At 47.3% G+C, this 13,186-nt stretch overlaps 1 protein-coding gene across 3 annotated transcripts in view; it reads right to left on the bottom strand.

The window, feature by feature from the left end:
* Positions 1-13,186, bottom strand: part of LOC137644650 (F-box/WD repeat-containing protein 7-like) — a 187,884-nt gene that overhangs the window by 106,389 nt on the left and 68,309 nt on the right. For all 3 annotated transcript variants that reach the window (XM_068377604.1, XM_068377617.1, XM_068377610.1), the window contains one exon: positions 7,420-7,654. In XM_068377604.1, coding sequence (XP_068233705.1) covers positions 7,420-7,654 — 235 coding nt within the window. The remainder of the gene's footprint in view (positions 1-7,419; positions 7,655-13,186) is intronic.

Genomic DNA, 13,186 nt, shown 5'->3' with positions numbered 1-13,186 from the left:
ACAGGGCCGATAGACAATGTATCGAGCCTCCTGTGGGTCACGTCTTGCAGGTAGTGGGCTGTGAAGGTCGTCTGACGCTTCCACACCCCTGCTTGTAGAACCTGCGTCACTGAGTAGTTCTTGAAGGCCAGGGACGTTGCTATGCCCCAGACATCATGTGCTCTAGGGCGACATGACGGAGGAGGGTCGGGATTCAGGGACAGATGGATTACCCTAAGAATCCAAGCTGAGATAGTATTCTTGGTAACCCTCCTCTTTGTCCTCCCAGTGCTTACAAACGTTGCTTGCACGTGAGGACGAACTGCAGCTGTTCTCTTAAGATAGAGCCTAAGACTCCTTACTGGGCACAGTAGGAGATGGTCTGGGTTATCTGTTACAGAACGAAGACTCGAAATCCGGAAAGAGTCAAACCGAGGGTCTGGCACTCCCGGATTCTGAGTCTTAGCAACAAACTCAGGGACGAATCTGAACGTTACCTCCCCCAATCCCCTTGAATGGGCGATGTCATACGAGAGACCATGAAGTTCACTGACTCGTTTGGCCGAAGCCAAAGCAAGTAGGAACACCGTCTTCCAAGTAAGGTGGCGATCTGAAGCCTGGCGTAATGATTCGAAGGGAGGTCTCTTGAGAACTCGAGCCACGTTCCATGGAGGAGGTCTCACTTCCGACTGAGGGCAGTTAAGTTCATAACTTCGTATGAGTAAAGAAACTTCCAGCGAAGAAGAAATGTCCACTCCTTTGAGCCTGAAGGCAAGACTTAAGGCTGAGCGATAGCCTTTCACTGCCGAGACTGAAAGGCGCATTTCTTCTCGCAATTACACGAAGAACTCCGCTATTGCTGGAATAGTGGCATCGAGTGGAGAGATACCTCTTCCACGACACCAACCACAGAAAACTCTCCATTTTGCCTGGTAGACCCCTGTGGAAGACTTCCGCAGGTGTCCAGACATCCTTTCCGCAACCTGCTGCGAAAATCCTCTCTCTGCGAGGAGATGCTGCATAGCCTCCAGGCGTAAAGCCGAAGTGAAGCTATGGCCTTGTGAAAGATGTTGGCGTGTGGTTGTTTGAGTAGCTCGTGTCGTGGAGGGAGTTCTCTCGGGAGTTCCGTTGGGAGTTGCAGAAGGTCTGGAAACCATTCCGCGTGATGCCATAGCGGAGCTATAAGGGTCATCGAGAGATTGACCGATATTCTGGTCTTGTTGAGTACCCTCCTCATCAGACAGAACGGGGGAAAGGCGTAAACGTCGATGTTGTCCCACCGTTGTTGGAAGGTATCTTGCCAGAGTGCCTTGGGGTCCGGGACTGGGGAGCAGTACAGCGGGAGCTTGAAGTTCAACGCTGTAGCAAACAGATCCACAGTCTGGGAATCCCACATAGTCCGGACTTTGTTGGCTACTAGACGATCCAAAGACCGCTCGGTACTCACTATCTGAGAAGCTCTGCTCAGACTGTCGGCGAGCACATTCCTCTTGCCTGGAATGAAGCGAGCCGATAGTGGAATCGAGTGGACTTCGGTCCATCTCAGTATCTCTACTGCAAGATGGGATAACTGCTCTGAAAAGGTGCCTCCCTGCTTGTTAATGTAAGCCACTACTGTGGTGTTGTCGCTCATCACCACCACAGAGTGACCCGCCAGGTATTGTTGGAACTGTTGAAGGGCTAAGAATACGGCCTTCATTTCTAGCAGATTTATATGGTGGCACTTTTCTGATTCTGACCACAGGCCTGAGGTCCTGTGGTTCAGAACGTGGGCCCCCCACCCTTTCTTTGAGGCGTCTGAGAACAGCATCAAATCCGGGGGGAGGACGAGAAGATCTACTCCCTTTCGAAGGTTCTCGTCTGTCACCCACCACTGAAGGTCCGTCCGTTCCGCAGGACCCATAGGGACCATGACGTCCGGGGAATCGTGTCCTTGATTCCACTGAGACTTGAGTCACCATTGCAGAGATCTCATTCTGAGGCGACCGTTGGGAACTAGACGGGCCAAGGATGAGAGGCGACCGAGGAGACGTAACCACGATTGGGCTGGGAGTTCGTCTCGTCTGAGGAAAGGATTCGCGACCCTCCTCAGTCTTGCTATCCTGTCGTCTGATGGGAAGGCTTTGTGGAAATTGGTGTCTAAGATCATGCCTAGATATACCAGTCTTTGAGTAGGAAGCAGAGAGGACTTCTCGATATTTACCATGATTCCAAGATCTTGGCAAATTCTGAGAAGCTTGTCTTGGTGTCGAAGAAGGGTCGACTCCGAGTCTGCTAAGATCAGCCAGTCGTCCAGATAACGGAGGAGACGGATGCCGATCCTGTGTGCCCACGATGATATCAGGGTGAACACTCTGGTGAAAAACTGAGGTGCTGTTGAGAGACCGAAACACAGCACCTTGAACTGGTAGATCTTGTTGTCTAGGCTGAATCTTAAGTACTTCCTTGAAGACGGATGGATTGGGATCTGGAAGTACGCGTCCTTCAGGTCCAGTGTACACATGAAGTCTTGAGGTCTCGCTGTGAGTCTGACCGTGTCTGCCGTCTCCATGCTGAACGGGGTCTGCTTGACAAACCTGTTCAGAGCTGAGAGGTCAATGACTGGTCTCCAGCCTCCAGACGCCTTCCTTGCAAGAAAGAGTCGACTGAAGAAGCCTGGGGACCCATCGACAACCTCCTGGAGAGTGCCCTTCTTCAACATGGTCTCGACTTCTGCCCGAAGGGCTTGCCCCCTTGCCGATCCCATGGCAAGGGAGCTCAACGACACTGGATTCGCTGTCAGGGGAGGTAGAGATGTTGTGAACGGGATGCGATATCCCTGACTGATTACAGAAATCGTCCAGGAATCGGCCCCGAGTTGCTGCCACCTGATCGCGCAACTTTGTAGGCATCCCCCCAACTGGTGGACATGCAGGGGGACTGCCAATCTTAGCGTTTGCGGCCTCGGCCACTCCCTCTAGGATTTTTCCCTTCCCTGGGACTTTTTGCCTTTCCTGTCTTTGACAGGAAAGGGCTTCAACACCGTTGTCTTTGCTGCCACTGCCGGTTTCGTTGTCTTGGACGGGCGAGGTTGTTGAGGTGCTGGAGGTTTATAGGGCTTTAATGTAAGAGCCCTATGTAGGAGAGAGTCCTGGTTGGACTTCCTCCACCTCTCAGCTGCCTGTTCGACGTCTTTAGGCTCAAACAAATTCCTCCCCAAGATGGAGGAATGTCTGAGCCTGCTGACATCGGTGCTGGGGACCTTCGTGACACCGCATCTCGACGCTTCAAGATAGAATTAGCCCACAAGTTCGAGACTTGGTGGGCTAGAAACTCGATGGTACGAGTGCCTGAAAGAAGGAAGGACTCCAAGGCCTTCCTGGTACTCTCCTTGGACAGGTCCTCGGATCGTAACAGGATGCCGAGACCCTAGCCAGATATCCAGCCACGAAGTTGCCTGCATGGCACACTTCGCCACCTTCTCCTGACTGAGGATCTCTGAGGCCGAAAAAGACACTTGTCGGCTGGAGTCTCTCTCTAGACGGACTCGCTTGGTAAGCTCTTCCACAGAGTGGTGTAAGGGAAGAGCTAAACAAGACTCCTCCATGATCTCAAAGTACCTCCTCTGATGGACACGAGGAGGAGAGAAGAGTTTGTTGCCGGCGCTGGAACGGCTGGAGGAGGCAAGCTCGGAGAGCTGGCCCTCAACCTTATCTCTGGCACTCTTGACCCCTTGGGACCAAGGCAAAGCCGCGCTGGCCTAAGGGGGTTTTTGATTGCCAAAGACTCGGTCCAGGACCGTGTCTTTGCCCTCTCGAGGGGGAATCTCAGGATCCGAGAACCCGTTGAGATTCCTCATCAGTCAGAACTTGCCAGAACGCATGTTCTGACTCCTGTAGCTCTCCTCCTGTAGGGCTGCCAGCAAAGTCTCCTGTCCCCAAAGGCTATTCTTGGGGGGACTCGTGGACGTTCTCCGCGGGTTTGGCTGGCTCTGGTTTCATCCTCGAGGACGACTTTGGGACAGTCTTAAGAGTCCTTCGACTCCCTCCTGGGAGGGATACAGGACTCCAACAGCGATGGCGGGAGGCTCTTCTCCACCCCTACCCGAGAAGACTTCTCTACGCGAGGTGGGGTTTCTCCCATTGGTGCGATGGGAGAACGCCTCACCTCACGAGAATCCCGAGGACGGGAAATCTTCGTCCGAAGGGGAAAGAGAGAAAGTCTGGGGGGGGAGCCTTCCTCAAAGACTTCCAAGGAGCCAGCTTAGCCCTTGGAGAAGTCACCACGTCATCTACTCCTCTCTTCCTCTTCAGGGGGGACGAAATTGCCGCTGATTTGAGGCCCAAATCAGAGAAAGCAGGATTAAAGGCCTGCATGACAGCTCTGACAAGGGACCCAAACCATGGCTGCTTACTGACATTCTGGAGGGAAGGGGATCGTTCGATCCCTAGGAGTAGAAACCACACCAGGGTCTTCCTGAAAAGAAGGGGGAAGAAGGAAAGTTCCTGGGGGGGGGGACGTGAAGACGAAGACTTGGTCGCACGTGCTCCTTCAGCCTCGCGCTGGGGATCACGCTGGGAATCCCGCTGAGAATCGCGCTGGCACTCGCACGAAGGGATTTTACCTGGTTCGCACGCGCGTGCAAGTGTAGGCGCACGGGGGCGATGGCGAGGGTGCGCGCGCGGGCGAGTGATGGCGCGCGGGCAAGCGATGGCGTGCAGGGGCGATGGAGCGCGTGGGCGCGTTCTGGAGAATGCCGAGGGCGCCCAGTAGGTTGGACAAGCGTTCGTGCGCACGGAGGCGATTGCTCGCGTGCACATGGACGCGCAGGATCTCGATGAGCCCGTGAGGGTGATAGCGTTTGGCACGCAAGAGGGCGCACATCTGCACTGGGAGAACGTGCAGGGCGCGTGTTGGCAACTGAGCTCGATGGCGCGTAGGAGAAGGCTGGCGAGCAGGCTGGGTCTGATGGCGCATTGGTGTTTGCTGGTGTGTAGATCGCTGGCAAGCAGGGGAAGAAGGTATCTTCCCTCCTGCGCCCAGATCCGAAGATCGTGGGCGCACAGGAGAACGTTGGCGCGCAGGCGAGCGCTGGCGCGCATGGCGCGCACTGGCGAGCAGGAGAGCGCTGGCGCACAGGAGATCGATGGCGCGAAGTCTCTGGAACAGGTGCTCACTGGTGCGTTGTCTCCGGAACAGCAACTGTAGAGCGCTGGCGCGCAGGAGAACGTTGGCGCGCAGGAGAACGTTGGCGCACAGGGGATACCTGGCGCTTAAGGGACTTTGCCACAATGTGAGAAAGTCCCTTTTGCCCCGAAGAGACCATTGCCTGTTTGATCACAGGATGCATGGGCGCCCACAGAGCATCGACAGCTAGGAAGGGCGACGGCAGGTCAACAGGTCTGGCAGGAGTAGGAGATCGTGAATGATCAGCGGACAGGTCCAGGGATGCAGCTGGAACGGTCGGTGAACGACGGCGAGGTTCCTCTGCGGCGGACTGCGGCGAAGAGGCGCCTCCTAACACCATTGTGAGGTGAAGGAAGGCCTCTACAGCGGAGGGGAAGGCGAGCCTTACGCCTTATACTCCCTCTGGGGGCAGCAGGTTGACCATCGGCAGTCCTCCGAAGAGGAGTCTCTGTCGGTGAACTTCCCCGAGGGGGAGAATCACCTGCAGGAGAGACCGTTGGACTTAGTTCCTCCCTCGAAGGATGTTCGGAGGGGGGAACTAAGCCTTCAGCTACATCAGCAACAGGAGCAGAGGTTTGAAATAACTCGTCAGAAGCCTCTGCCACAACAACGTCGACGATAGACAGAGGATCAACCTCTGCTAAGGTCGGCGACTGTTTGACAGCTGACGCTAACCTGATTATGTCAAACAGGGCTTCCTTGGAGGGCGAGCCATGAAGCCCCAAGGAAACCGAAAGTTGTAACAGATCATTATCAGAAACATTCATATTATTTAAATCCTCCCCCGGGGGAGGAGGAGGAGCTGCCTCGCTATGGGAGGCAACTCCCTCTCCCAAACCCCGAGATCGGTCAACAGAAATGCAGCCTACACTACCACTCGACGGCCTCTTGGAAGAAACCGATCGAGTGGGAGCGAGGAGGTTTGGGGTACGGAGAAAGAGTCCTTGGGATTTTCTCTCTTCAAGGAAGCCCTTGAAGGAGAAATATCCCGTTTAGACTTCTTCTTCCGGCGCCAGGAAAACCTCTCCCACTGGGAGGTAGACCACTCCCTGCACTCACCACATGTGTAATCTTTATCACACCGTTGGCCCCTACAGAAAGGATATAAGGTGTGTGGATCTGTGTCGACCGCCAACATATAAGTTCCACAAGGGCGGTCAGGTAAGCCGAGACACTTCCGCATCGCAGAGGCCAACTTCCAAACACTCTGTCAAAAAGAAAAAGCAAACAAAGATTAATGGCTGTCAGTATAGGCGAGGGTGATAGGGGACACGTCTGTCTAGCACCCGAGCCGATAGCAAAGTGGGCTCAGCACAGGTGTGTGTGAGGGGGGGTAGCAAGTTACCCCTCCCTACCCCCCCGCTAACTAGCGGTGGGGCAGTAAACCCTCGTTAAAATTCTAATGGCTCATCATTTCAGCTAAGCCGAAAGTAATTACCCATATTAAATAGCGTGGTTTGTATTTCAGTTACGGAACAACTAAAATTTAAGCAACTGAACTGATAAACTTTCTCAAGAAACAAATCAGAGGTACTTCCTAGAATCTTTGTGACCTGAAACATGAAAATAAGTATCTCACACATCAATTTAAAACATGCAGTCTCTTCTCTGAAATGTAGCTAGAACTGAGGAGACTGTCACTAAGGAAAACCTAGTTAGATCTTGGAACTTGAGTCTAGAAATATCTAGAGCTGGTCTCCAATCCTCTGAAGCTTTCAATAACATAAACAGTTAATTGTAATTGCCTGAAAAAAGAAACTAGAATCTTTTTTATTGCTTCTTTCAATAGTATTATCATGGGGAGGTTAACCAGCCAAATGAATCAAATCATCTTTCTTACAATAACAACACACATATTTCTTCTTGCAAAACTTTTGTCTTCAACAGATTTTGAAGATAAAATGAAAAATTTGAATACAGTGAATACCAGGGGTGCAATTCAAAAGGCAATTAGTAGCCATTCCTTAGCACCATTCCTGACACAAACTCCACATTGGATGAAAATGAGAGTTTGGCCCTTACCTTCAATGAATTATCAATGTCACTTTTTCAATGTGTCAGTTCTTCCTCATTTGGTAAAACTTAGATTTTTCTGATTGAACCTTATGTATAGTCTACAAACTATTTAGAAAAAAGGGGCCCAATAATTGGAGCTGACATTTTAAGAACATAGTTATAATACGGTCAAGCCATTTCTGAAGAAAATTCACATACATGTAAATACTTTTTGTTTAACTATCCTTAGAATTAAAAGAAAAACTAAACATGCCTTACCAAAAGTTCTGATAAAACTAGATTTTTCTGCTCGTCTGTGAAGCTGTTGAACCACTGACGCATGAGAGTAAACTGTTGCTTGAACTCTGAAGGAGAAGGAGGAGAGACAGAAGGGCTCATGGTGCAATCTCTTCCCATTCCTCCTAATCCACGCCATCCACCCATAATATGAGGCTTGTAGCGATGAGGAAGGCTATAAGACTTGCGCGGTAACTCATTCCAGCAGCCCATGGCACTGTAAATTACATATATTAAAGTTTGATTTTTCAGGGTATTTAAAATTATTCTAGGAAAGATAAAGTTTTTAAATGTCACAACCTATGAAGAACTATGAAACTTTTATCTCTTCTCTAAAAAAACTATAACTCAGTTACTACAGCACATAAAATAAAGTCAATAACAAAGTACTGTATGACATGGGTTTAAGGTTCATACTGATATGCATCCGGATTATGCAGTCAATAAAATGGCTATTTTTTAAAGTTTATTCAAGATCTGAGAAATTGGGATAACTAATAATGAGATTAGTCTCAGAATACAATTTTGGATTACAGGTATTTCAATATCAGAGAATTTAGATAACTAAGAATCAAATTACATGTAGAGTCTAAAAAATTTCATCTGTATATTACATGACTGACACAGCAAGTTTTTGAGATTTTACAATTAAATCCTGAACATGACAAATTTGGAAGAAATTTGCACTTTTTCTGACTACAAAAACCTGAGTTCTTTGCATAGGATTAATGGTAAGAGCAAAGCTGGAATACAGCTATAAAATTTTCAACCAAGTCTCAACAACTGCTTGGGTAGTTCCCAGTCAGTACCAGGGAAACAACGACCCACTCTCTCACTCACAAAAACAACAATTTGACTGTAGGCAGGACTTCCGGGAGTACATTAGGTGATGGTGGGTAAATTTGTTTAAAGAACTCAGATCTGTATAGCTAGGAAAAATACAACCTACTCCCAAATTTGCAATTTTTCCTATACGATTACAAAACCTTGTTCTTTATATAGAAGACTTATCCTTAGGAGGGTGGAAATCCCCTCTGCAACTGGCTGGAACCTTTTACCAGGGATTTCTGCTTTAAAGCACAATGATGCATTGAGAGTGAGACTCCTGACACCTCATTAACTAGTGGCTTGACAATGGCAGCGGGTGAAAGGCCCATACACTAGCAGTCAGCAAGTGTAAGAACACTTATGACAGTGCCTAAGGCAAATTATAAGCAAAAGATTTGCAAATACTATTATACACAGTGGGTTACCCAGACACACCAAAGGAATTTGGGGACATTTCTATAAAATACAAAGGACAGCTACACGCTACATGAGGCTTATCTGCAGTTATATTGAGTCCAGCTGACAGGGTCTCAATACTGTGCCCAAAGAGAGGGGAAGAAAAATAAAAGAAATGGAAAGTCATTCTTTACATTCATCCCAGACTAAAACCATAACATATGTCCTCGATCAACTGCTAATAGTCCTGTGAGAGGAACAACGGTAGCTAAACCACGTACTAAACAGCTGCACAGTACCCCGAGTGAATGTGTCTGGGCACCTGTGAGTTATGTCCTGCAGTTATTGGGCCATGAAGATGAATTGAGGATTCCAAACTATTGCTTGTAACACCTGTGTCACAGAAAGGTTCTCTCTGAATGCCAGGGACACATTGATGCCTCTGACATCATGAGCTCTGGATTGTGCACTCCATAGTGGAGGAGGAGGATGGACAGCCCAGTTGATGACCTGTCTAATCCAAAAGAAATTTGAGTTCTTCAACACCTTCCTCTTTACCCTACCAATACTAACAAATGGATGGTTTACTTGGGGACGAGCTCCTAGTATACATTTGAGATGGTGCCTTAGCCCTCTCACAGGACACTAAAGCAGCCAATCAAGATCATCACTTATCTTCCAAAGACTCTAAACTTGAAAGGATTCAGAGTCTTAGCAACAAAATCATGGACAAAGCTGAACGAAACCTGCCTTCAATTCCTTGAATAAACGATGCCGTAGGAAAGACCATGCAGCTCGCTGACCCTCTTGGCAGAGGACAAAGCAACCAAAAAGACTGCTTTTAGGGTTAGATTGCAATCTGAATCCAGATTAGGTGGATTATAAGGGCCTCCCCTTTCAGGGAACAGAGAATATTTGTCACATTCCACGAAGGTGGTCTCACTTCAAAACTCCATACGAGCAATGACAGTTCTAACTAAGAGGAAATACCAACTCCTTTCAGCTTAAAAATCTGGCTTCAAGCCAAGCAATAACCTTTCACCGCTGACGAGTAGTTTTTTCTCTTGGAGATACAGCAAAATTTAGGCAATGAGGGGTATAGTAGCTTCAAGTACGGATAATCCTTCCAGAACACCAACCAAAGAAGATAGCCCACTTTGCTTGGTATACTGAGGCCGAAAACCTGAGGTATCTGGGTGAGGAGATGCTGAATAATCTCCAAGTGTGAAGCCGTATGGATGCGAATGAGCTGTAGAAAATTTAGGTGTTTGGTTGCAGCCCCCTGGAACCGCTGTAATGGAGCTACCAAGGTCAAGGACAGAATGTTGGAGGATCTCATACCGTTGAGGACTTTCCTCAGGAAGCAACTAGGGGGAAACGCATGCACATCCATGTTTCCCCATAAATGTTGGAAGGCATCCTGGAATGTGAGTAGTACATTGGAAGTTTTTGGTTGAGTGATGTCGCAAACAGGTCTATCATTGGCAAACCACATAAAGTCATTAACATGTTCGCTATCTGCGGATCAACAGACCAATCTTGAGTCTTCATGCTTAGATTGTCTGCGATGATGTTCCTTTTGTCTGGTATGAACCAGGCTGACAGGGATATCACATTGTCTTCCATATATTGCAATTTCGATGGTGGCTACCATTCAAAGCTACCATGAAAAACTACCTTCTTGTTTGTTAAAATATGACACTATGGTAGTGTTGTCGCTCATCAACACCACTGAGTCACCTGAAAGGAGCTGCTGAAAATGTGGAACGTGAAAAAGTCATTCTCAACTTCAGGTTTATGTGGTATTGCCAATCAGATTCGGATCAAAGCGTGAAGGCCATGTGCTGTAGCAGGTGAGCATCCAAATCCTTCCCTTGAAGCATCAGTGAACATCAGGGTTTTAAAGATTCAAAGGCTGCTCAAGAATGGCAGAGGCAAGGGTCAGTAACATTGCCTTATCAAGCCGGACAATGCACTAGACACTGACCACATATAAACATGATCAGCACCCTATCCACCCAAGCTAGGACCTAGGAAGGCCAAGCAATGGCTACTGATGACTCAGCAGCTAGACCTAAAGGCTCCCCAAAATCCTTAGGTCACAAGGATGGTGAAGTTGCAGAGACCAAAGGAATTAACGAGCTTGAACAGGACTTGAACCCCAGTCTGGTGTTCACCAGTCACAGACATTACCACATCACGATCTCCGGAGAGTACAGCTCCTTAAGTAATCTGGTGACGAAGCGTGTTGGCGCTTTTGAACTACCTGATGAGGACGTCAACTCACACCAGCGAGAGTCTACCAGCACTAACGGTCGGCAAACTCAGAAGGGAAACAGGCAAGCCTGCTCCTTTGCTGAGGGGATTTAGTGTGCACGTTCTCCATGGACAGAGAACACACAGGGGGCTGCTCTCGTGAGCTACACCCTGCAGTCCTCGGATGGGAGAGAACCTGAAAGGATTGATTGATTGATTCAAAGTTTTCAGGCATCCTGACATCTGAGGTCATTGACGCCGGTAACATTTAATTTATGTATACAAAAATAAAAGATAAAATAAAATAAAAAATAAAAGAGTATTCAATTAAAATCATAAAAGTTGAATGTAATAAAAGTTAAATATTTTTCAGAAGACCTGCTTCTGAAATAAATCTAAAAATGCCACTTGCATGGTAGGACACATCATTTCCAAGAATCTTGGCAAGGATGAACCTGCCACCCTCACCTCGAGCCTCAAACAAATATCTATTCCGCAAGTTGTTATAATTGGGGCATTCGGTCAACAAATGCCTTACTGTTAGAGGTACTACACAGTCGTCACAATATGGTTGGTGTTGGCCCTTCAGCAAAAACTCATGTGTAAACCGAGTGTGACCAATACGGAGACGACAAAGAGACGTCTCCCATTTTCGGGGCATCATATTATACCTCCAAGGAGATATGTCATTTGTTATCTCTCGCATTTTATTGCCATCTTGACTATCCCATTGCTGTTGCCATTTATTGCAAACCAATTTCTTGATGTCAGGTAAGAAATCATCACAGGGAATGGGATACCTTCTTGGCAGCAACTCTGATGCAGCCTCCTTAGCCAGTGAATCTGCCTTCTCATTCCCAGACACACCTACATGTGCTGGAACCCAACAAAATTGAACTGTTATACCTCTCCGTCCAATTATAAAAAGCCATTCTAAAATCTTTAAAACTAAAGGGTTATTAGAATTAAAAACTTCCATAGCTTGAAGGACACTCCTTGCATCACTAAAAATTGTAAAATTACCCTCCTTCTCCAACGCTATTTTCTCAATAGCGGTTAATATGCCATACAGTTCGGCAGTAAATATGGAAGCGGTCAGAGGAAGTGCACCTCTACAATTAAAACCATTACTATGTACTCCAAATCCAACGCCAGCATCAGATTTGGAGCCATCAGTATAGATAAAAGTTGATCCTCTATGTTCTCTAACATGTTCATTAAAAAGAGACCTGGCTTCTAGGTCTGACATATTCTTCTTATCTCCAATAAAATATTTACAAAAAGATATCTCTGGTAACTTCCATGGAGGCGTTGGTGATACCTTGAATGGAAGTACCTTATTTCTAATTAAATCCAGACTATTTAATAATCGTTTCACCCGAAAGCCATAAGGTTGAGGAGATTTTGGGTGCAACTCAAAGTATGATGCGTGTCTTACAAGGCTTGCAGTCTGAAAGGCGAGAGAGTTAGGGAGTCTTTGCAATCTAAACCAATACCGAAGAATGGAAGACATTCGGTATAGGTCTAGAGGTAACTCTCCAGCATCAACAAGGAGACTTGGGATAGGCGAGGTTTTAAAAGCTCCAGTAGACAATCTAATACCTGCATGATGTATCGAGTCTAATATTTTTAACCGGCTTGGGGTGGCTGAAGAATATACCTCACAACCATAACTAATTTTGGAAAAAATCAAGGCCTTGTATAATTTTAAAATAGTATTGCGGTCTGCCCCCCACGATGTATGGGACAATACTTTTAAGATATTCAGAGCTTCAACACATTTAGCTTTTAATGCTTTTAAGTGAGAAACCCATGTCAGCCTACAATCAAATATCAAACCTAAAAATTTAGCTTCTCTTGCACATGGTATCCGTTGACCTTTAATGTATATATCCGGGTCTGGATGTACTCCCCGGATACGACAAAAATGGACAACGGTAGTTTTACTTGTCGAGAACTTAAATCCATTCATGTCAGCCCACTGGATAATTTTATCAATAGAGTGTTGGATTTTTCTCTCAACCATTGCCATTCTAGTGCCAGCAAATGATATTGAGAGATCATCCACAAATAATGTTGAGAGAACATCCTGGGGAATGGCTTTGGATATCCCATTAATTGCTAGTGCAAAAAGGGTTACACTCAGCACACTACCCTGAGGAACTCCTTCTTCCTGGCACTTACTCTCAGATAGTGTTTCCCCAACTCTCACTTGAAAAACTCTACGTGAAAGAAATGCCTGAATAAATAGTGGCAGCTCTCCTCTCAA

This window comes from Palaemon carinicauda, chromosome 1 (assembly GCF_036898095.1).
Source record: "Palaemon carinicauda isolate YSFRI2023 chromosome 1, ASM3689809v2, whole genome shotgun sequence".
NCBI classification, from domain to species: domain Eukaryota; kingdom Metazoa; phylum Arthropoda; class Malacostraca; order Decapoda; family Palaemonidae; genus Palaemon; species Palaemon carinicauda.
Note: the sequence above shows the minus strand (reverse complement) of the source record. Positions and strands in the feature narration are given on the sequence as shown.